Source organism: Lycorma delicatula, chromosome 2 (assembly GCF_047948215.1).
Source record: "Lycorma delicatula isolate Av1 chromosome 2, ASM4794821v1, whole genome shotgun sequence".
NCBI classification, from domain to species: domain Eukaryota; kingdom Metazoa; phylum Arthropoda; class Insecta; order Hemiptera; family Fulgoridae; genus Lycorma; species Lycorma delicatula.
In genome coordinates, this window is record NC_134456.1 from 58,594,208 (window position 1) to 58,620,280 (window position 26,073).

The 26,073-nt window shown below is 28.6% G+C and overlaps 1 protein-coding gene across 1 annotated transcript in view; it reads left to right on the forward strand.

Annotated features, from left to right (window-relative positions):
- The window catches only part of LOC142319881 (solute carrier family 7 member 14), a 103,163-nt gene extending 78,699 nt beyond the window's left edge, over positions 1-24,464 (forward strand). The window contains exons 5-13 of the mRNA XM_075357554.1: positions 616-787; positions 2,967-3,150; positions 5,573-5,697; positions 6,907-7,055; positions 7,607-7,767; positions 10,942-11,113; positions 15,620-15,858; positions 20,311-20,438; positions 24,142-24,464. Of these exons, the coding sequence (XP_075213669.1) occupies positions 616-787; positions 2,967-3,150; positions 5,573-5,697; positions 6,907-7,055; positions 7,607-7,767; positions 10,942-11,113; positions 15,620-15,858; positions 20,311-20,438; positions 24,142-24,464 (1,653 nt within the window). The remainder of the gene's footprint in view (positions 1-615; positions 788-2,966; positions 3,151-5,572; positions 5,698-6,906; positions 7,056-7,606; positions 7,768-10,941; positions 11,114-15,619; positions 15,859-20,310; positions 20,439-24,141) is intronic.
- The last annotated feature ends 1,609 nt before the right edge of the window (positions 24,465-26,073 follow it).

Genomic DNA, 26,073 nt, shown 5'->3' on the forward strand with positions numbered 1-26,073 from the left:
TAATTTTTTTGTCATTCGATTGAAGAAATCTTTCCCCGGTGCTATAATTACAAAAAACCAGTGCAATACCTTTTTCTTATGATTTAACATTGTCTTAGTTTCATTGATTATTTTTATAATGTGTGACTAAGAAACAATCTTCTGTCTTTAAAATGACTCTTTTTAAAGTTTTCTTATTTCAGATAAAGATATAGTACACAATGTCCAAAAACTATTTAATTTCTTTATCAACTCTTTGAGGTTTAACAACAAAGTGCTACAGCACCTTAATTATTATACAAGACATAAGTAAAGCTTACATATTATTCTTTAAAATACTGTAAAAATACTTAAATACTTAAAGAAAATCTCTTAAAGCTTATCGCATTCCATACTCAGAGTAACTGTTAAATGATTATAAATGTATTTTATTTTTCAATGGAAATGACAGCACATTTTCACAGAGCATGTGATCAATTGTATAAAAGTATTTATAATAAATTATAAACAATGTTGTTTGTTTCTAACTGCACAAAAATAAGATCAATTCCCTAATATTTCAAGATATAAGTGAAATATATTTTAAGACTTTAGAAAAATCATTGGTGCATACTATTTAGAATTTATATGTTACAGGTATTTACTGGAGCAGCAACTTGTTTTTATGCTTTCATCGGATTTGATATAATAGCAACAACTGGTGAAGAAGCAAACAACCCAAAGAAGTCAATACCACTGGCAATTGTTACTAGCTTATTAATTATTTTGATTGCATATGTTACATCATCAATGATGCTAACACTTATTGGTGAGTAGACTGAAAGTTTGGATGCATAACTATAATCTAAAATACTAAAACACATTCATACAGTAATATATTTGTCAAGTGAAAATGTTCTGCTGATAAATTCATATTATATATTATGATAGCTTTTATTAGTACTTTGTGTATCCTTTATAGAAATATTACTCTAAAATTTTTAAGCAATTTGTGTATCCTTTACCTAATAACATTCTCTTTATAAAAATATTATCCTAAAATAATTATTTGAATAATATTATAAAAGGATTTTCCAATATAAATGTTTTACTGCACGATTACAATATGTTGTTTGTTTTTTAATAAACACTGCATGCGAACACACGCACACACACACACACACACACACAAATGGGGAGAGAGTGAGAGAGAATTAAACAGCCATAATAACTACAAAAAATTGGTTCCGATCCATTAATTTTATTTAAGATCTGTATAATTAATGTCATATAAACTTTAATGGAAATAACTTTTTCAAATTAAAACTCCAAGCTGGTTCAGAGTAAAAATTTGAAGTAAACTTCTTATCTAACAATAGCTCCCAACATAAGAAAAATTATTGAGCGGTTAACGACTAAAGATAACAAAAATTTATTTCTAAAAACATTTTTATTACAACAGTTATTTTATAAACAAATTTGTAAAATGCTTTTACTAGTCGACAAGGTGAGGTGCATATTCGAAGTTTACAACTACTGCTGTTTACAGTCTCGTTCCAGTAGTACTAGTAAATTAATCGCGACTTCTACATTGAGATTAAATTGCTGTTTTAAACATTATTGTTTGTGTGTATGGACACAAACGCAGATAGTGTTACATAACATTATATTATTTATTAGGCTTTATTCATATTATTGAATTAATTGATGTTATTTTAATTTCAATGTTTAACAATAAAACATCTGTTTTTTCTTCTGCTTAATTACGACTACTTTTGTATAAATAATGAATATTTTCTTTTGTGCTGTCATTTTGTAATGAGAACAATTGGTTTCTTAGTCATTCTACTTTAAAACACAAGGATGATGAAAATATATGGTTCTAAAAAAAGTACATACAAGTAAATAAAGAATAAATTTCTAAATCGGGCTGGCAAGAGATTTGCATTTTCAATCAACATATTTGAGAAAATTTGACGAATTTTTTATTATATGATGCATGTTGTTAAGTATATATACAAGTTTTATTATTTAGTTACAATATTAGTAGAGCAGGAAGAAAATATTTAACTGTGTATATTTTTGTGTTAGAGAAAATGAAGTAGGAAAAATATATAATAATTATTATTTTGCCTTTCATACATATCTGTACTTATTTGATTTGGACAATGTCTTTTTACAGAACTAAAAATAAATAAAAAAATTGAATTTTGATTTTCGATGTTTTCAATTTACGGCAAACTTTCGCTGAAACCTTAATTTTATTGTTTTGGGAGTTTGGATATCTGTTTTTTTTTTTGTTTTCTGTTCAATCGTTAAATTAAAACTGTTTTTATTTTTATATCAATGCTTCAATGATAGTCTACTGAAAACCTCGGAGTATATAAGTAGATCATAGATCATATTGACAGGAACTGCATAGAAAAAAATATGAAATGGCAAATTTAATAATCTTCAGTACATCAATTTGTGTGAAAAATAATAATGTCCTTTTTGTTATTAGCATCAGTAGTAATAAATAAACAATTTACTACAGTAAACAACAAGACTTATCAACTCAAAAGTATTTTTATCTTAAGCTATATATATACAATCTTGATTCTCAGTAATAATTTAAAAAAAACAAAAAAAAAAAAAACAGGGAGACCTATGTGAGTATGATGAGATGCACTTTTTTTTCTTCTAGCTGACCAGCAATAATTAGTACGTTGCTTTTTGCTGTTGTTGATATTCTAGATCAGATGGTTTATTTCTGAATAATTAGTAATTCTTCATTATCATTTCTGTAATACCATGCTAAAATAAGTTTATAATCATGTCCAAGATCATAAAAGTAAATTAAGATCCAATTAAGAAAAAAATTATATATGGAAAACAAAAATTCACTTGTTTTTTTTTTTACCTTCCTCAAGGCGAACAGATTTTTTTTAATTTTCTGTATCTTGACATATCTTATTTTAAGTGATATGCAATCGAAAACTTAGATACATATTATTCTGTTTCTACAGTGCCGTACGAGCAGGTTGATGCTGATTCAGCATTAGTTGAGATGTTTGGACAAGTTGGTGCTTATAAATGTAAGTATATAGTAGCAGTTGGTGCGCTAGCAGGTTTGACTGTAAGCATGTTTGGCTCCATGTTCCCAATGCCAAGAATTGTTTATGCAATGGCTCAAGATGGCCTTATTTTCAGGTAAGCCTCATTTTGTAAAAGCTGTTAAAAATAACTAAAAACTGTTAATTATATAACATAAATTGTCTTTTTAAGCCTTGCCTTCATTTATATTAATTTTTTTGTGTACATTCCTGAAGTAAAATTAAAAATGTTATACTTCCAAACTTATGAAAGTTTCAATTAAAACATATTTTTACAGATTGAAGATATTTTGTTTTTTCACTCAATCAAATTATTTGGCTGATGCTAACAAGAATGTTGTTATTTCATATTCCAGATCCTGAATTAACAAAGAGTAGGTTTTATCCCACTGAGTTAAACTTCAAGAAGGAAAAGTAAAAATTACCGAACTCAGTCAAGTATATACAGATGTAAAAATCAGATTGTAATTTTCAATATAAATAGTTTAAATTATTTTAGAAAAGTATAATTTTCAAACTTATATATATGTATACATTAAATTTAAAGTGGGATAAAAGTCAGTTTAACTAATAAGAAAACAGTTAATAAAGAGAGTTTAAAAGAGAATAAAACAGAAAATATTTTTTATTATTTCATGCTTAATATACACATCAGATGAAGAGATGCAGAGAGCTGATCTTTATATTTTATGTATTAATGGTAGTATTTAACCACTGAATTACACATTTTTCTAATAAATTCTTTTCTGAATTATAAAATCCACTGAGTTTTTAATTGATAGCTTTAGGCACTTCAGGTATGCTATAAATACAGGTATCATATAAATTTAGGAAAAGATTGATTGAGGTAATCTAACTTGAAAAGTGTAGTGAGGATTTGCTGCTAGATATACTGATGGCAGACATCAATCACAGGTTTGTTTAATAGCTTTGAATAACATCTCAGTATCCTAATATCATGTTCATTTTTGTCTAAGAAATAAGGTTCCAACACTCCTTTATTTATGAATCTATACTAAACATGAACCAAGTACATTAAATTTCTTCTCCTTAATTAAAGAAGAATTTTCATCAGACCAATAATTATAATTATGATGGTTTACAGTTCATTCACAATTTGAAAAAGAATTAGGAAATCCCACATGAATTCATAAAATACAATAGCATCCTTATTAATTTTCCAAAACTGAAGTATAAAATCTTGTTCTTCTTTTTTGTATTAAGTGTTATTATTCTGCATATTAATATAAAATTAGACTGAATAACAAATGAATAGTAATTAAATAAGTTAAATGTTTCCTACTACAAAACCAAATTTCCCCAACTGATACAGAATTTAATCCTGCATTTAGTTCATATTTATATAATTTAGTTCATATTGTTTATAAACGTTTGGTGTTTTTTTGTCTATAGCAGTTAGTGATGAAAATTATTTAAAATATAAGCTTTTGAAATAACAAACCAAGCCAATTTTACAAATACAAGTAAAACATTTTTCATTACTGTAAAATATTTCCAATAGTGACCATCTTCAGTAACTGTTGCTATTGTCCTCCCTCTAGTATCGGCTGATGTTATTTCTGGCAGTTTGCTTAATTAGGTAGTCAAAACCTACTGGGTTGGTATAGCAATAAAAATCAATAGCTGATTTTTGGCAAGGTTATGAGATTCAAATTCTAGTAAAGCTATGTTACTTTTACACAAATTTGAATATGAGACAGTGGATAATGGATGTACTTTGGTGGTTCATTTAACAACACATCTCGGAATGGTTGACCTGAATCTGTAGAAGACTACATTTGATTTATATGCCATACATTTCATTCTTACCTTATTGAGTCATGGGGTTGTTTATTGTTCACAAAGGTGAACAAATCACAACATACATATTAGGAATGGAAAATAAAAAAATTTAAAACTAAAAATATTTAATTAAGACAGCATGACATGTAGTCATGCTAACTACATGTTTAGAATGTAGTTAAGAAGTATGCTGCATTTTTAACATACACAAAGAGGGACCACATCTTTACATACTTGAACATTATGAAAACTGAAACCAAAATAACAGTGATGTAATAAATAAACATACTTAATCAAATCTAATTCATTTTTTGAACAGAAATAAGTGTTTGCATGATGAAAAATTTATTTGTATAATATCATAAATAGTTTTTAATAGCAGTAATAGTTAGTAGTAGTTTTAGTAGCCCTTTAATAGTTTAATAGCACTCAAATAGTATTTAGTAGAAGTTGATCATACATCAATTAATCTCTAATGAAACTAATTTAATCCACCACTTTTCTTTTGCAAAGCAATTAGAGCTTTCTTTCAGCCCAAGATGAAAACCTTAATATAAAAATATTTTAAACAAATTTGTTCATGAAGTCATTCTAAAGTAGATTTTGATAAAAGAAATGAAATATTCATAACTCTTTTTGAAACTTGTTTTAGTCAAATCATTATTTACATTAATATTAGCCAATACCATTTGGTTTTAATCAGCGTATTTTTTCAGGACTCTGGCTCAAGTACTGCCAACGACAGGAACTCCAGTTTTAGCCACATTTAGCTCTGGTTTTGCAGCTGCTATAGCAGCTCTACTTATCAGTTTGGAAGTACTTGTAGAAATGATGTCAATTGGTAAGAGAGTTTATTTTGAATGTATTTCAGATTATACTTATATTTTTGTAATCAGAAGTTAGGAAATTAAATATAACAATAGAAAAAAATTATTGAAAACATAATTATTTTCCAATTATAGTAATGTGTTCTAGTCCTTTTTTTATAAAGGAATTTTTAATTTTTTTTTTTTTTTTTTTATAGGATTCAGAATAGTGCTGTATTTGAGGACATTTAATTTATATAACTTACATTAGAAAGGGGGTAAAATAAAAGAATATTATTTTAACAGAGTTGGAATTAACTTTTCAATTTTAACAAATGCTGATTTAAGAGAAAATAAATGAATAAAAATAATCTTTGCTGAGTGAATAAAATCAAAATTCCAAAGATTTGTAAGTTATAAATGAATTCAGGATGCAATAAAATGTATTATGTCATCTAGTTATATGAATATACTGAGTATGGTACCAATGTTGGATCCATCTGACAGAATAAAATTTCTGCATCTCAGTCTTACAGAGCATTAATGCAATTGTTCTTATTGTCTGTTTATTTTTACTAACAAAATAATTATTTGTTAAACAATTTTATTGAATGTGTACTGTCAACTCTAATTTTTATCAGGAGTTTCAGAACAATAGTGATATTGTAGCTTAAATATTAAAACTGATACTGGAGGTTAAATATTGTAATAGTTTTTGTATAACTTTATAAGCAACTTTTATAAAGTTATACAAAATGTTTTTGCACAACATTAATTAGGACAGTAGCAGTTAATTTCTACTAAGATCTATAAGGTCTACTGGATTAAACTGAGTACCAAAGCTCAGTAGAAAAACCACTTCTAAGCTAGAATTAGTTGAAAATAAAACTCCTGAGCTTAGAACAACAAATGTTGCTAGTTGAGCAAGGTGTTAGTGATTGAGGTTGCCAGGTTTTCAATTAAATTAATATTGTGTGTGTATGTGTGTGCGCATGCACGCACGCTCTTATTCATTCAGTATAGGTAAAGAATTGAGTGTTAAGTATTGTAGCAGTATAGTTTGGTAGTATATATTCTACACTATGGTCAGAGTACTGTCGAAGTTAAAATTATAACCTTTAACAGATAAAACAAAAATTATTTTACAATAATAGAACTGATTCATGAATTGATTTTATGTAGTACGTTATAATTACATTAAAAATATTCTTTCCAAAATAGATAATTTTTTTTTTAATTTGCAGGTACACTTTTGGCATATACACTGGTATCAACCTGTGTTTTAATACTTCGATATCAACCACATTCAACAAATCTTGTTGATCTGTTACCAGAATCACTTCGAACACCCCTCAAAGGATCTCCAACAAAAGAAAATTTATCCAACGGACAGGTAATTGGCATATGAAGTCTTAAAATTACTTATTTATTAAGTTCAGAACTGTTAAAATAATTAGTGAAGCTGTTTAATAATTTGGACATGTCCTTTTATGAAATGTGTTTTTGGAGGTTACGTAATCATCCTCTGAATGATATGTAAAATTATTAAAACCACTCAGTAGCAGTTAAAGCTCCTTTAATTTTTTGTACATTATAACTGTCTAAAATAAATGTGATGAAGTTCTTCTTGCTTATCTGCCTTTCCTCCAGAAGGTTCTGAGTAGGCCTAGTACTTTCACATGATAAAACAAATCATTTTCAACATCATCATTGAAAAATAAGTTTTAATGGACAGCAGCCATTCAGTAATGAATATTTATTTATTCATAAGTTACATGAACAAATAAAAATTATTCTCTGTAAAAATAAAATAAATGTTTGATAATTATTTTACAACCTGTTCTTAAATGCTGCAGAAATATTTAAAAATGCAACACAGAAATATGTTTAATAACTAAATTTTATGACAAAAAAAGATCAAATTTAAATGAAATTTTTTTATAGGTTAGTTATGGAAATCAATTGCATCCTGATCAGTTGAGGACAGCATTGGGTGCAGTTACTCCTCAAGTTCAACATCCCACACCAGCTGCTCCAACAATGCAGCAAACTCTGTCACACCAACAGCAACAGCAACGAATCATGGTGCGCAGGGTAACACGCAGGTAAATTAAAATATGAAGTATTATGTAATGTGTAAAATAATTGATTATAAGTAAAATTTATTTTAGAGGTATTAATTAATTTTGCCTATTAGCCACAGCCATGCAAAGAAGGCCCTTACATCTGGCCTCAAAGTTCGTGTGTGTGCTATCATGAAGTTGCAATTAATTGGGGACAATAACAAGAAGGACATTGCTGCTGGTTGCCTACAGCTTCAGGGTTCTAAGATGGATGAGGATGGAGCTTGAGGGGCATAATCGACTTTTTAGAAGTTAATTCACCAGGCACCAAGCACAGTAGACCCGCACAGTTCTACAGCTCGCTTCTGTCTGTCCCAAGGTAAGAGAAGAAGAGATGTCGCAAATTTCTTTGAGGTTCATGCAAAACAACAGCAGAACCTCAGTGAGGTGAATCCAGCATTTTCACTAAGAGGTAGTGAGGAGAGATGAAGGTCTAAGCCCACTCTGTCTTAGTGACACTGACTATGACCCTCTGAACAAGAAGGTCTCCAGTGAGAGACAGAAGATGGATGCATGGTGGGTGAGTGAACTTCACAGGAGGTCATCGCCTCCATATTGGACAAACCAATAGACTATGCTGCCTCCTTTGCATGGCTGGAGTACACCAAATTGTTTGCTGAGACTGAAGCATTTGCATTCACAATTCAGGAATCGATAATCAGCACACTCAATTACTGGAAGCTCATAGTTAAGGACCCTACCGTGCTTGTGGACAAGTGCTGATTATGTAGGAGTACGAGTGAAATCATGGAACACATGATTACTGGCCCTGAAGGAGTATAGGTCCTGCCACAATAATATGGCTCACATCCTCCACCAAAGATTGGTCCTGGACCTGGGACTTCTTGATGTGTCCGTCCCTTATTACAGGTATGCTCCTCTGACCATGTTGGAGAATGATTGGTACAAGATCTATTATGAGTGTACAGTTCTCACGGTTAAGCTAGTGGCCCACAACCATTCACATATTGTTATGACCAAAAAATAGGAAAACATCACCTGGATCATCGACATGACTTGTAACATCCAGAAGAAGCATGCCAAGAAATTACCATACAGGGATTTTACAGATCAGGTCAGAAAGGTCTGGGCCCAGGAAGAAGTTATAACAGTAACCATCATCATTAGCACACTAGGAGAGATTCTGCACTCGCTTCACAGGTCGCTCAAGACTACTGGTGTTCAACCTTGCCTGTTCCTGCTAATACAGAAAGTTTAGACATACACGCATTGATGAGGAAATATATGTTCCAAACTTGGTAGATGATGACCCTGGGGTTCCAATGTGTGCCATGATGCAGTTGTCACATATGTCTGGGAATTATGAACCTGTATAATACGTAAATTTTGTCAACTACGCAATTATTTCAACTCTATGGCTTGCTTCTTTGAGGCTGGATGTGAATAAGGATTTATTACCTGGTATAATAGTAATATTAATAATATTTTTATTTATCTGAACCTGTAGAGAAATTTTGAATTCTGCTATATTGCTATCTAACTGTCTTATTTATAATTCATTCTGTATTTAATATAACTGTGAAAGATTTATTTAACTTAAAATTAATCAGCTCCTATTGAAATGGTTGTTGATTTTAAGGATATAATACAGAAATTGAATGATATTGGAATTAGCTTATAAATTAAAATTCAAAATATTTGTAAGATAGCCAATTTATCTTGGTCAATTTAATATAAGTATTAAAAAAATGATAGTGTTGAGTTTAATTACAAAAAAATTATTTGATGTCAGTTCAAAAACTGTCATAAATTTGTGAAAGTTCAGATAGAGAAAAACTATAATTAAGGATTTGACTATTTAATATTAAATAATATTAAATATATAGATATTTAATATCTATTTTGAATATTGCAGAGATATTTAGTAAGGTATTGAATTTCTAGAAGGAACTTTGAAAAATAACAACTGTTCAAACAATGATCAAATTATACGAATCTGTCATTGCAAATTTGTTCTGGTTAAATTTGTTTCATAAAACATAATGGAAATTTTAAAACGGCTAATAACCTCAAAGGCATACTCATTAGTTATCTTTTAATTGTCCATATGAAGTGAGGCAAATGAGGAAATAGTTAATATTTTATATGTACCAGTATAAAGTGAAGAACATGGAGTGTAAAACAAGATACAATAAATTGATTAATGGTAAACCTTATACATTGAATATATATTACAGGTATTACATTATACTGTGATGATATAATTGTTGGATCCTTTTCATTATCTGAGGTTGAAGAAGTAAACAGAAAGAGGGATTTTTAAACTGGAAATGAAGTTGCTAAACAACCATTAAGAAAAATTTACAAAAAGAACAGACTGGTTAAAAAGAGATTCAATTTTAGTGTGGTTGTAGAAAAATATTTGAATTCAAGCTGTAATCTGAAAAAAGAGAAAGGTGAGGTCAAATCCTAGATAGCAATCAGGAGTTGGAAATATATCTGTGGTCTATGTCTCAAATCAATTTATTCAATACATAAAATACATACATATATTCTTATTATTAATGAGCAATTAAAATTTTAATGTTTTATTTTGTAAGGCTTTATTTAATTTAAATCTTAGTAATGACATGTATAAATTGTTTTATAAAGCAGATCTATTTATTTTTTGTGGAAATGAGGTTATACTTGCTGTATGGAAATATCCAAAATTTTCTGGGAAAATTATGATTATTCTGCTTGGATACTGAATATGAACCGCACTTTGGTAGACACTGCAGGGGTATAATTATTGTTTTATTTACTAGAGATATTTTAAAAAATACATTTATGATAAAAAAGGAGTCTAAGCCTTGTGCTTAGTATTAATGAAAAATAATATTCCTAATGTTATTTTAGGAGTCTGTTTATGTGTCAGCTTATGTTCGTTTACATATGAAGCATTTCAAAACATAGGTTTATCAAATACTTAGATTACTTCAATATATTTACTTACTAATAAATGAAAGTTTATTTACAGAAAGAACTTCTTGAAAGAAAGGTGTACTTAAAATGATGTCAGTTATAGTACAAGGTCACATTGCATTTCTCAGTGAGAATGAACTTTATATACAATTGTAACTGTAATTAATAAAAAAAAAGTATTATTGTTTTGATTACATAGAATTTGTATTTATCTACAATAATTATTTCCAGTTCTCCAGATTCAGATGATACATTTCCTGGAGAAGAGCCAGATGATGAATTTTCAATGCGTGATGATCAATTTCTAGTAGCTGATCGTAGTGAAAATAAGTTTTATGGTACAGTTCATGGAGGTTCAGGTACAACAGGACCTTCACTTGGAGCAATTGGGCGCCGTCTTCAGGTATTATTAATATTGTAATTCTATTTTCTCTACTAAAAAATTATTTTTACTTCCTTGTACAAAGTAAAGGAAGTATTGTGATCACGAAAAATTTCAGATTCCAGATTTCAATGAAAATATCCATTTTGTCCATCCCTGAATTCATTTTGACTAGTTTCGGTGTGACATCTGTACGTATGTATTTCGCATAACTCAAAAACGATTAGGATGTAGGATGTTGACATTTTGGATTTAGGACTGTTGTAACATAGTTGTGCACCTTCCCTTTTAATTGCAGTCAGCTGGACCAAAAGTGTCCATAAAACCCAAAATTACAAAAAATTGGATTTTGGACTTTATCTTAACTGCAGTAGTAGCCCTCATTAAGAGCTTTTCAACGATATATCAAAGTGGTACTTATTTTCATTGGTTCCAAAGTGAGTTTATAGCCAAATAAAATTTTAATTAATGAAATATTTGGATCTTAGGAGAAGGCACCTCGGTTTGAAACAGACTTCATCTCCTTTTTTTTAAACTTTTTATTTTATTTTAAATGTATTGATTTATCATATTCAGCCAGAATGATATTTTTTTTTTTACATATGCTATCTTACAAATAATTCAATAATAATAAAAAAAAAAATGGAAAAATATCAGAAGTTTTTAAAGAAATAAAATTTTATGTAATTTTTATTTTAAAAAAATGTGTAACTGTATTTTAATAGGAGTATAAGGAAGTCATGTGGTGTCCACATCAGATTTTTTTTATAGTATTTTATTTCACGAGTCCTCTGTAAGAATTGCTACTAAATATATTGTACAAGATTATAGATCAGTATAAACCAAATTTTCATCTTAAAGCTTTGTATTTGTATTATATGAATATCTTTTATTTCAAACAAACTTAACAATATTATTTAATAAAAAAAAAATAAATAAAATTTCATAAATATAGACAAGGAAGTATTTACCGACTCATTCTTCTGAACACCAACTAACATGAATCTTTAAACTGCCATAAAACAAGCAAACATTTTCTGAATCTAAAAACCTTTTATGTGTACCAGTAAAAGAACCTCCACTACCATTAATTATCTCATATTTTAAATGTAATTAGGAATATTATCCCATATTTTAAATATGATAGATATGTAATACAAAGACTATTGTGCTTATAATAATGATAGAATTAAAATTTAAATGATGTAAAATTGAAGTACCCAATTTTATAATAAAGTAATTGATGAGTTTGCTTTAAATAGTAAACCCAGAAAATTAGCAGTTTTGATAACTTTGAAACTAGCTACTGATGCAAAATTTGGATTATTTTACATAAGATAAACTGTTTTAATTTTATCTCAAATAAGAAGATAGATTTGAAATCTATGCTGAAGTTTTTGTTTATCACATGTCATAACTTAGCAACTCCTGTTATGAGCAAAAAAGGTTAAATTAAAACTGTAAGTAAAGAAAAATATTAAAGAGATATTTGAATCTTATGAAAGTTCATAATGAAAATGTGCGGCTAGGATCAGAGTAGATTCCATCAGGTTTTGTTACCCTCACCTTCTGCTTCCTCCCCTTTAAAAAGATCCAAGTCAAGTAGTCCCTCTTCCTTTGACTCCATATAATGAGTGATGAATAACTTCTTACGCTCAACAGGTAAAACATTGCAAAGGTCTGAATTGAAGAGTCAGTTGATCTTTTATTGGGTAGTGCTGATGAAAGATAGTATGTACAATCTATTGTCTAGTGATCTATTGTTATATAGGATGCTTGAGAAGGGTTGAAAGACATTTTATTTATCCAATTTTTAAGTAGAAATGTATGAAATAACAAAAAAAGTATATCAGTAAAACAAGATTTAGGAATCTAATTAATATTAATTAATTATCTAATTATTATTTAATAATTAGATTACATTACTATGTATGCAATTTATTACTTTTAATTATCAAATGTATTTAATTCTACAAATAATGTATTCCAAAATTTCAGACAATTAATTAATTAATTTTATCTGATACATAACTGAAAATTATAAAAAGTAATAAATATAAAAGTGCAAAAAAGTGAATAAATAATGATTGAAAAAATTGAAAGGTTAAAAGTAAGATTGCAGAAGATAAATCAGACTTTTGCATTAATTAAAACTAATAACTAATTTATACACCTGAGGGAACTCTGAAGATAAATTTGGTCATAAAAGAAATTTCATTATACTTAATCTAATTGCCTGAGTACAAAACACATCATATGAACATTTATATAATAATAAAATACTTGTTCTAAATGATAAAAGAGTAATAAGTTCTGTTTTTTATTATGATGTCAATGTAAAAAAAAAAATGTATTTATCTGTAAAATATAAGTACAGGTAATTGATATTAACTCATTTCAGGTTAGATTTTGAATTTCTATAACTTTTAAATCATTTATGGATCAGTACTTACAATTTTGAAAAATTTCAACATCCTATGGCTAATTGCTGTTGAGTTATGCAAGATACAGACATACGCACATACATACATACAGACGTCACACCAAAACTAGTCAAAATGGATTCAGGGATGGTAAAAATGGATATTTTCACTGAAATATGGAAATGGAAATTTTTCCATTTTTTTTATTTATTTTTGTTGACTTAAAAGTATTAAAAATAATACCACAACCTACTCCTTACATTAATATTTACATTATTGATAATTATGAAGTCGAATATAAGTTATTATTTTGTGGTACTGTACCCTTTACAATATTATGACTGTTATACCTGTATATGCCTATATATCAATTATCTACATATTTGTTTGTCTATATCCACAGTATGTCTGTAATCAAAGATTCTACTATAAATTTTAATAGTATTAATTACTTGAAAAAGGACATCTTTACATGTTGTTTCAAAAACTTTCTCTTTACTTGATGTAAAGAGTTATATTGAAGTTGCAAAGAGAGAAAATTGTAAAGAGACAAGTTGTATTAGAGTTGTAAAGAGTTGTACTTTAAGTATTTTTTTTATTTTTTATGAATTAATTATTTGATATATTTTTTAAGGATTTCCTGTGTAATTCTCTGACTCATTCTAAATCTGAAGACTATTTTTAAGTGAAATATAATATGTATTTTAATTCATTAACAATGGTATTTCAAAAAATAATTTTGGTATTTACATATAGCCCGTCGATCATAACCATAATTATCCCTTAACTTTGAAAATACTTCAACGTTACTGAACCATTAACATATTTTACATATTAAAAATATAAGCAGTATTACTTATAAAAATAAATTAAGCAAAATTAACCTATGCTTGCTTTACTTGACTAATTAACAGTAATGTTTTGATTACTGAAATAATAAATAATTGTAATAATTACTGAATTCATTATTTAAATACTCAAAACATTACTGTGTTAATTAGTCAAGGTTAGCAAGCAAAAGAAGCGTAGGTTAAGTTTGGTTAAATTATATTTATTAAATGAATAAATATAAATAGTAAATATAAATGAATATAAAAATGGTAATATAATGGTTATATTGGGTGATATTAACAATAATCTAAAATTTTGCTGTTTATAATTATAGACTTTTTTTTTTGTTTAACCTTCGGGACTACCATTAGGTATTGCTTCAGAGGATGAGATGGATGACAATGCAGCGTGTGAAAATGCCATACCTGACTGGGATTTGAATCTGAGACCTCTGTATGAAAGACCGAAACACTACCACTTGCACCACGGAGGCCAACATATAATTATAGATATAAATTAACCAAACTTAACGTACGCTCGCTCGCTAACCTCGACTAATTAACAACAATGTTTTGATTACTTAAATAATAACAATAATTACTAAATTTATTTATTCTTTATTTTTCCTGTGTAGCATTCAGGAATCACCATCAGGTATTACTTCAGAGGATGAATGAGGACAATATGTATGAGTGGAAGTGAAGTGTAGTCTTGTACAGTCTGAGGTCGACCATTTCTGAGATGTGTAGTTAATTGAAACTCAACCACCAAAGAACACCGGTATTCATGATCTAGTTCATTCAAAGAATTCATTATTTAAATACACAAAACATTGCTGTGTTAATTAGTCATGCTTAGCGAGCAAAGGTTAAATTGTATGTACAAAATAAATTGTTATGAAATGGTAATATAATGGTGATATCAGATGATATTAACAATAGTCCAATATTTGCAATTTATTGGTCGATGGGCTAATATGCAAGTACTATAATTTTTAAAGAATGATTAAAACCACTAAAATTTAACTTGCACTCTTGCAAAAGCTTTATTGTTTGGAAAACAATACTTCATTCAGTCAACTAAAATAATTCTTGGGTGTGACATAAAATGTAGCATTTTCATTTTCAGTGCATTTTTCATGCAATTATTATGAAAATTATTATTATATTTAATAAGTATACATGAAATTTTAATCTTTATTTTAATTTATTAAAATGAAATAAGTATTAATATATTAATAATTTTAAATATTATTTATTTTATTTTATTGCAGGCGGTTACGTATTTATGCCCTGCAATATTTCCATGGGTTGATTCAGGCCCAGCAACTGAAGACTCAGGAATGTTTGTTATGAAGATGGTTGGAATATTGTACATACTAATATTAATATTTGATTTAATAATCGTTTTTGGTATGGGATCTGACTCATCAATTGTAACATTCCTGTTTTTCTTCTTCCTCATTTGCATTATTGCTCTTCTATTAGTTATATCTAGGAAACCTCAAAACAGGTAAAATATATTATTTATGAAATATCTATTCAAGTTTCATTAAAATTAAAGTTATTTAGATGTGTGTGTATGTGTAAGCATGTGAAATTAAGTTCATATTTACCCATTTTCAAGCAAGAAAATAAATTGCCTATTAGTTTTACAAAATGTAGTTCAGCTGGCAGACAATCATTAGCAGGAAAAATGTTAGATTGTGACTAATGCATCTTGACTTAATTTAATTTTCCATATTCTGACCATATTATCTGACTAGGATTATAATAATAATAATGAAATTACAAATAAATGTCTTTAGAATCTATTACTTGATTTTTTTTGTTTGTATTTGTGGTTAATTTTACTTGGGCTAACAGAAAGGACTACAACATCTGATCTACTGAAATAGAATTTTTAGTATTTTAAAAGCTATAATATAAAAACTAAAATATTTTGGTAAAATCCGTAAGTGATTTTATTTTTTAGGCAAACAATCAAACAGCTATTAGCTAGAAAAATTCCTTCAAAATATGTTGCATCTACGACAAAAAAATTAGTCAAAGATATTAGAAAATCACAAAATTATTAGATAATTTTGTGTAAAAAATCAAAAAGAGATAATTATAAAACTAAACAAAGCAACTTTTAATTTTAGTATTATGGTCTTGGACTTGTTTATTACATGTATATTTTATTTTGTTAGAAAATACTTTTGAAAATAGTATCATACAAACATAAAAATTACAATAAAAAGGGAAAGAAAGAGAATAATCAAATTAAAATTAGTATAAAAATCAATCACTCAAAAATAACTTTAAATAGCACTATAACAGATTTGAAGTTAATAAAATTTATAATAAAAATTGTTTAATTTGTCCTGCCTGATTATGTAATCATCACTTTTACAATCATAAAAGTTGAAGTTAAAAGTATTGTAGTTTAATTTTCAGTAGAAACAGAATTTCTAAAATAGGGTATCAGGGAGTCTTTAAATTGCTTAATGATAAAGATATCTTATTGAATAAATTTTATAATGGGTATTTTATGATTTTGGATTTTTAAGTTAAATCAAATAGCTACAGAGAATCTGCATTGTGGATTAAAAATACCTGCAGTTCTTGATTAGATTACAAATTATGATTTCTGGCATTTTTTTGTTAAAGACAACATTTCTAAATTATTTAACTGAGGATCAGCCTAATGACTAATATGAGGAGCACTCAAAACGTTGTCTACCTAGGGATATTGTGAGTTATGTATTGAGATCTGATTGATACCTATGTGTAGTTCATAATATGTGTGTGCTATGACCTAACTGTGATTGAATTTCTTCCATACTTGTCTATGCAGTAGTCCTCTAAAGTTAATAACCTGGTTATGGCAATGGATTTGCAGAAATTAGAGCATCAATTAGCCATAAAGTTTCTCACCAAAGAACAGAAATGTCCAAAGGACACCCATAATAGGATGGTGATAATGTGCCTTCACAATACCAAATGAAATTCTGGTCCAAACAATTTAATTGAGGCAGGGAATCCATCGAAGATAATCCCCAGCAGAAGACCTGTGGAAGCGACCACACCCGATATCTGCCAGAAAGTGGACAGATTGCTTATAGAAGACAAGCATGTTAGGGTTGCAATACTTGCTAAAAAATGTGGGATGTCCAAAGAAACCATTATAATAATTCTTCATTACACAGGATAATTCATTACATCATTTACACATGATAAAAGTCAGTTCCCAATGGGTCCCATGAAACCTCACACCACATCAGAAGCAATGTCATGCGCAATTAGTGCAAAGAACTTGCAGCTGTGTGAAAGGAATCTTATGGATTTTTTCAGCAGGTTGGTGACTCATGATGAAACATGGGTTCATTACTGGGATCTTGAGACCAACCAAGAGTCCATGCAGTGCAAACACAAAGGATCCCCAACAACCAAAAAATTCAAGACCCAGCCATTGGCTGGGAAGATCATGGCCACAAATTTTTGAGAAAGTGAGGGAATTTTGTTGATTGAATAGATGGAGCACAAGCAGATCATCACTGGTAATGTCTATGCTGAGTATCTTAAGAAGCTATGGGCAGCGATAAAGGAAAAATGGTGAGGGAAGCTAATCAAAGGTGTCTTACTTTTGTATGACAATGCTTCACTCCAGTCATCACACATTGCAAAACAAACTTTGAGGAGTGTGTATTTCAAGAACTTTCTCACCCTCGCTACAGTCTGGACCTGGCTCCCAGTGATTTTTTCCTATTCAGAAACCTCAAGAAAAATCTTCGAGGTAAACGTTTTTACAACAATGATAAATTGAAAGCAGCTGTTCTCTAAATAAAAATAAAATAATAATATAAATATTCAAAACTGAATATTTCTCTATATTTGGTTTTGAATACTTAGGAGAAAGGCTGCAATCAGGTTGGATCCTGACATCACCAGTCCCAATAATTTCAAATCGAGAAGCCTTGAAGGTGATTTAGTTGTTGGTGAATAATTGTTCTAGATTTATAGTATCACTGGTAAATTCATTACAGTCTCAAAATTTCACATTATTTTGAGACTGTATTTTGAGACACATAATTTCATATAATTTTATTTATTATTATTCTAATATTCCTCTGATTTACATGATGTATAAATGTTTCCATTACTGTTAAGTAAAAATTTTATGATGTGTATTGAAAGATAAAACAGGTATGTATTCCCTGTTTTTATGTACACCACAATGCTTTAAACTAACTTCTAGAAATGTTGTGAACATTTTGTACAGCTCAGTCAAAGTGCATTGAATTACAAAGATATTACTTTTGAACACCCTCAACGGAGGTATATATAAATTTATATATAATTGTATACACTTATATGATCGATTACTGTGACAAAATAATGCTTGGCTTAAAAAAATGACTTTCTTATTATATGACATTGTACTTCCATTAGATCTAATTGACTTCCAGAAGATATTATTGCAACTATTATACAACAATTGTTCATCACTGTGTGGGCTATCTGTAATATCACTGATGAAAGAAAACATAATAGTTCCAAAATATCTTCTGTAAACACAATTCTATGTATTTAGAAAGTGATTTGTTCTTTTTAACTGGTTTTTTAATACATTCATATATGAACATAATTATCACTTGCACAATATCTGATGCTATTTAAATCTGATTCTGGTGTTATATTACTTACAAATAACGCCATTTCTATACGTACTGATTTGTTTATACGTCAATTTAAAAATTAAGTACTGTTTTATATATAAAGAGTGGAGCAGAGAACATGCATGTTTTTCACTACTGAATAACATTGGTTGTTTTAATTATAGAAAAAAAAGGTTTGCATTAAATAATAATATCTTTATTGCATTTTTGAAATCAACATACCTTAATTAGGTTTGGAAAATAATGCCAATAAGATGGAAATTTTGAGGTCTTGATTGTGTGTGGCTTGTTCCTGTACACTCTTCAGGTAGCCCCACCAAAAGAAGTTACAAATCGATAGATCTGGAGAGTGTGGGAGCCAAAAAAGTCACCAAATCGTGAAATGACATATCCAGGAAACATTTTTCAAACCACTTCAATCAATGCTCTCACTGTGTGAGCTGTGGAACCACCCTGTTGGAACCACATTTCTCTCATGTTCATCTGATGCCTTTCCAGTTCTGGATGCAGGATGTTGTTTAACATGTCGATATAGTGTGCTGATATCATTGTAACTGCGATTCACCCTTTTCAAAAAAGTAAGGACCAACAATCCCTGTCTTGGAGACACCCGCACCACACTATAACTTTTGAGCTGTGGAGAGGTTTTTGGTGTACTTCACCCCCAGTACCAACAGTTTTATACATTAACATAGTCATCCAGATGGAAATGAGCTTTGTCACTCATCATTATTAGGTTGTTTGCATCTTCCGTAAGAACAGTGTTCATTATGCCACAAAATTCCTGTTGCCTAGCGGACTGTTTCAGACTAGCAAGAACTGCTCTTCTTACTATGTCTACGTTTTCCAGAGTTCGGACTGAACAAGGAAGGCCAGGTGGTTTTTTCTTCATCACAGATCCAGTACTTCTAAATGCCTCAACCCATCGGAGTATGGCGTTTTGATCTGGAACTGCACCTTGATGTTCAACATTAAAATTTCAACAGAAAAAACAATGAACCATGACCGCATCATTGTTTCTAATAAACTGCTCGACAACAAAGACACAATTTTCTATGCTCCAACATTCCATAACGACTGAAACTGCATAGTCTGAGCTGTCTGTTAGAGGTCACGGAAGGTCAATAATCCCACTCGCAGCTGAATACTAGTAGTTTAAATAATATGTTTCCTCTGCTCCACTCTGTACCATACTACTCAAAATAAAAATATAACTTCTGCATTAATGGTAATTTATATAAATAGTGTGAACAATACTTATTTTCTATTTATGAAAATATTATTTATATTATTATTTGTTTTAGAAAAACTCTTATGTTTATGACTCCTGGTATTCCATTTGTTCCTGCGATAGCAGTAATGGTTAACATATATCTAATATTTAAACTATCAATATTAACACTTGTTAGATTCACAATCTGGATGACTATTGGTAAGTAATATAATATATATATTTATTTAGTTATTAATATATGCTATATACATAAACATTAATTTTTAATGTAAATCATGCATTGCATTATTGTATTTTTTTTTATCATTATTAATAAATGAACCATCTAATATACGAGTATATACAGTATGAACTCGTAATACAGTATTAAGAAAGAAACTCACCAAGAGACATCTTAGCACATTTTCTTTTTGAATTTCTATTAGTTTACATACATATTCATAATATTGCAGTAATTATTAAGTATTGAATATTAACAAAAAAGTAATACAATTTGAATGTTGTAACAAGTACATATTCATTAAAAATTTAATGGTCCATTTTTTATGTTTTAAAATTTTTAATTATAAAATTTTCCTATTTTTCTAATCTTTTATCTTTATTGTTATTACCCTCAAGTATAGTTGTTAATTATCTCATGTATTTGTAAATTATTTTCTGTATATATTTTTGTGCTTATTACATGTTGTTTGTTGTGTTGCATTAGATAATTTTTTGAATTTAAAATTTTGTGTGCATTAATGTTTGGGAAAATGTTACTTAAATATGTCAACAACGGAAAAATTGTTTGAAAACTAATAACTGATTCTTATAGATTTTTCTGTGCTGGTTTCAGGAAAAATAATTAAAAAGTTCCATCAGGTACCATTTTTTTACTAAATCAGTTTTTTTAGTATTCTCATAATTGATAATCAATGTATTTTATTTATAAAACATTGAATAAAAAATTAGGCAGTGTTAATTTTTTTGATACTTTATTATGGTTATATGGAATGAATACAAATAGTTTTCATAATTTTGGTTTGATACAGTAAGATGAGTGACTAATAAGATGATGTATTATGATTAATTAGATTGACTTCATTAGTCATTTTTGTCAAACTATTAGCTAAGGTGATGACTCACTCTTTCCTACTCCCTTTCATTCTACTGAAATAAGAATAAATCAGTTGCATTTAAAACATTGTGTTGAAAGGTTTTACTAGTGTTTAATAGTTTTCTAAACCTTCTATAGTGTTTTAGTTTTCTTTCATTTTTTGAAGTAATTTTATTTGTGCTGTCCTTGTGTTTTTGTATTTCAAAATGGCTTCAAGAGATTGTGTTAATTCAGCTAATAATTTTTATTACATGTGTGAGGAGTTTGGGGAGAAGAAACAGGAAAGAAATATATCAAACTTTGTTCAAAAAGTGTTCTATGCCTATTTTGGGATAAGACTTGGTGACCAAGATAAAACATGGGCCTCTCGTACAATTTGTTCTACTTGTGTGAAAGAGCTACACAAATGGACAGAAGATAAGAAAAAGTCTTTTCGATTTGGAGTATCAATGATCTGGAGAGACCCACAAAACCACAGTGATCATCACTGTGCAATTCTTGTAATGTGCAAGGTTCCAGTCTAAAGAACAAGATAGAAATTGTGTATTCAAACTGTAATTCAGCAATACACACTATGCCTCACACTATGCGTCAGTTCGTCGGTGTATGCCAAAGTGTCATGGATAACGATGAGTTGAAAATCGTGTTCGTGAAAAATGTTTCTGAAGACAAAAAGCCCTGTTTTGTGGACGAGTAAGATATTTCTTATGTTTCCACGGAACAGATTGTAGAGACACTTTCTACGCCCAGCATTATTTCAAAAGGAGATCGCGTGTTTTAGAAATTCAAAAAACCAATAGATGTGTTTTGAAGTACCAACATATTATCTTTTTTTGTAGATTATATTGTGAAATTTTTGTTATTTAATGTTGTATAGTTTTTTCATTTGTCAGAAAAATGTTTTCAAAAAACTTATGTCAATGTATTTTGAAGCTTAGTATGTATGTTAATTTAGTTAAATATTGCGTTCTATTTTATTATATTGATTTTTTTTTTATAGAAATATTGTTTCTCTGGCCTTTTTTTTTAACTGAAACTTTTATTTAAATTTCATTATTATTACAAAATATATTGTAATGCCATAATTATTTCTATTTCCATAAAAAAGACTGATCAAGTATTGTGAAATTTGTTGATCGCAATGCCTTTTTTTCTTTTTGAATTTTGTATTTGATATATCATAAGTTATTGATTTTGAATGATAAATATTATTTCCTAAGATATGTATATATTATATGACATTGTATTTAAGTGTGTATTATGAAAAATAATTCCATAAATTAGCTTACGATACCTTGTGATCGAAATACTTTATTTTACCGACCGTTTTAAAAATGTTCGCTGATTTGTCTTAGTTTAGCAATTGGTCTTAGTTAATGATGTGATCATATATAGTTTATATTAACTATTTTCTCCAACTTCCACATCTTATCGTCAGTCCTGTAACACGAATGTCAGATCAATAGCGTTACGTCAGTTCGGTAACTCGTCTCAAACTGCAATTTATTGTTAAAGTAATAATAATTAATCTGCAGTTAAATCATGAAATTAATCTCACTTGAATACGGTTTTTGAAAATCAATCAAATTTTATTTAAAATCGGTGCTCTCGCTCTGAATTTTTCGAATGTATTTTTATTTAATATCTCACAAAATGATAAAAGTAAAACTTTTTGTTATTTAATAAAAACAATGGTATAAAAAAAAATATTTTTAATGTTTTATATAAAATTAATAATTTAATTATACATAATAATTGTTTTTTCTATTTACCATATTTTCCTTAATTTATTATTTCACAAAAATTGTTACCGAAATTACGCATTTTGTATACTCCATAACGAGAGATTGACTATAAAAATGCCAAAAATAATTTTTTAGTTCTGCTATTGTAGTATCTGATTTTATTGTAATTTCTATAATTATTAATTATTTTTAAAATAAATAAATTATATTTTGATTTTTTAATATTTTGTTTTTATTATCCCTCTATATGAAAAAGACCCTTAAATAAAAAGAGTAGAGATGTGATATATAATTTTAAAGAGCATTGAAAAACAAACATTCCGGCTATGAGAACTCTAACCAAAATGGTGGCCTTTAACATTTTTCATAACTAGTTTCAAAAGTGATACCTACTGTACATCCCAAGTAGTGGTTTCATACCAAAACGTATACTGTTTTGAAGTAAGAACAGTTGCTAAATTTTATCTTTTAATGCTTCACTATTGAGCAATTATTTAAGAACTGTAACCACTTTTGAAACTAGCTCTGAAAAATATTAAATATTGTGTTTGCTCTATTAAAAATTAAATATTAACCCACCATTTGGGTTACAATTATTGTAGCTTGAAGTATAAGTCAATTTTTTTTTCAATGCCCTTTAAAAGGACTTGTTCTACCCTTTCAATTTAAAATATTTGAGTTTCCCCTTGGGTGCTATTTTGATGGCATGTCAGGATTAAGTTCTCTGAAATATAAGAGATATTTATTAAGTTTTCTCCAATATTAATGGCATTCACTGCACAATCAGTCCTTGTGATGAACAAATAAAGTGTAACTTGTAGAGATATGTTACTTAGTTTTTAGTGTATCTGGAATGATGATTTGCAATTGTATATTCAGTTTAGCTAAAACTTCATCAGGTTTAAATCATTTTCCTTTGTGTAGCTGACACTGGGTGATTACTTGTTTTAATAATGGCTAGTCATATTTTGGAGGTGAATTTTATTTATATCAGGTAGAAAATTACCATGGCAGTTATGCACTAGCAGATGGTCTGAAATGCTATTGTTTGTTATTACAGGTCTTTTGGTTTATTTCTACTATGGTATAAAACATAGTTCGCTTGAAGAAGATGATGCACAAAATATTGAATTGTCAGTTACCAGAGACATAAGTGATTCACATCAATCTGCTGCAGCTAGTACCAAAACACATCATCCTCCTCAATCGGAAACGGCTCATGATAATTACATGTCATCAACAGGTTGGGATGACAGCTATCAACCTCAGTCAACAGGATATGTACAACCACAACCCCCACAAAATCAGTCTAATTCAACAACTGATCAATCAGGAAATCCACTTTTTGTTTCTCCAGCACAATTTCCTTCATGGGATGACTAATAGATGAAATTATACATAATTCCCCTTCCATAATATTTATATATATATATATATATACCTCTAGATAATTAGCATTTTAATAAATCATATTTATTATTAACTTAAAGGTTATGTAGATAACAAAAACAGTTCATTCTTTAAATGCCATACTCTCTTAGATAAAATTCACTTTTTGTCATTACACACAAGATTTCTTGTTTATTCTTTTAATAAAATTTCATTTATTAAAATGTATTATTTAAAAACATTTTTCGGCAATAACACAAATATAATAATATTGTTAATCTTTTTTTTTTTTATTAAATAATATGATCTCTTCCATATATAAATTATTACAATGATTATTTTTATACTTTTTTATAAATATTAATAAGTTATCAGTAATAATATTTAGCTATATTCACAACACACATAATGTTTTCTTTTCCATTTAGTAATTTGAGACTGTAGTGCCACAAAACATTTCTCAAAGGCAGAATTTACCTTTTACATATAGATGATCCTGTTTCATATCCTCAAAAATGGCATTGAAAAATAAATGTTGCTGTAACTTACTTCCTGTAAAATAGCTTAAGGGGAGCAATAAGGACCTACAATTCCCATGTTAAATTAAGCAAATTTACGTACATTTTTCTCAGAAACCATTACAGCTGTGATGCTGAAATTTTGCCAACCTTATATGTGCAATTATGAGTAACTGGTAGTAAAATCAATAAAATGTATTAAAAATTTCCATTCCTGGAATTTTTTTACGAAAGTACTTAAAAAAATCTTCTTTTTTTTTCAATTTTCATAAATTATAAAACCTGTTGTACGAAAGCTAAAAATATAATTTTACTATCACAGCTGGAGAAGAGAGTAATTAATGTTACCTGAAGAATTCAGGTCTCTGTCTATAGTAGTTTTGGAGAAAAGTGTACCTTTATCTAAAAAAAAAAATAATTTTTTGGAAAACAAGCAACACCGTTCAAAAAATACATTTTAAGAGTAACTTATATTTTTAAAATACTACTGCACTATAGCTGGCTCTTTTACTGCTTCATACTCATCTTTTATTGCTTTTCTTTTCAATCTTCTTGCTGTCCTAGCTTCTCTGGTCATATTTTGAGCTGCTTTATCTTTCTTTCTTTGTCTCTGCAACAACCGTGTGTTACTTCAGAGGATGAATGTGGATGATATGTATGAATGTAAATGAAGTATAGTCTTATATAGGCTCAGGTTAACCATTCCTGATATTTGTGATTAATTGAAACCTAACCAACAAAGAACAAGACAAGATATAGTATTCAACAACAAGATCTAGAATTCAAATCTGTATAAAGTAACTGCTTTATCTACTTTTCTCAAATGCCACTCAGTATATTTCTTGTAGCACAAGAACTGACTTTCTACACAATTTGAGGTCTAATCTTTTGTAACTGTCTAATTTAGAACTGAAACCATAATTGAAAGATAGCTCTGAATAATACACAACTAATTTTAGAGGATTCAGTCTCACTAAAACATTTTTTGTTTTGACTGCAGCATACTGTCAAAACTTTCATTCACATTTTGTGTATGCCCATAAAAGGATTTTTTCAAAAGTGTAGGGTCTTATTTAGTGCAGGTT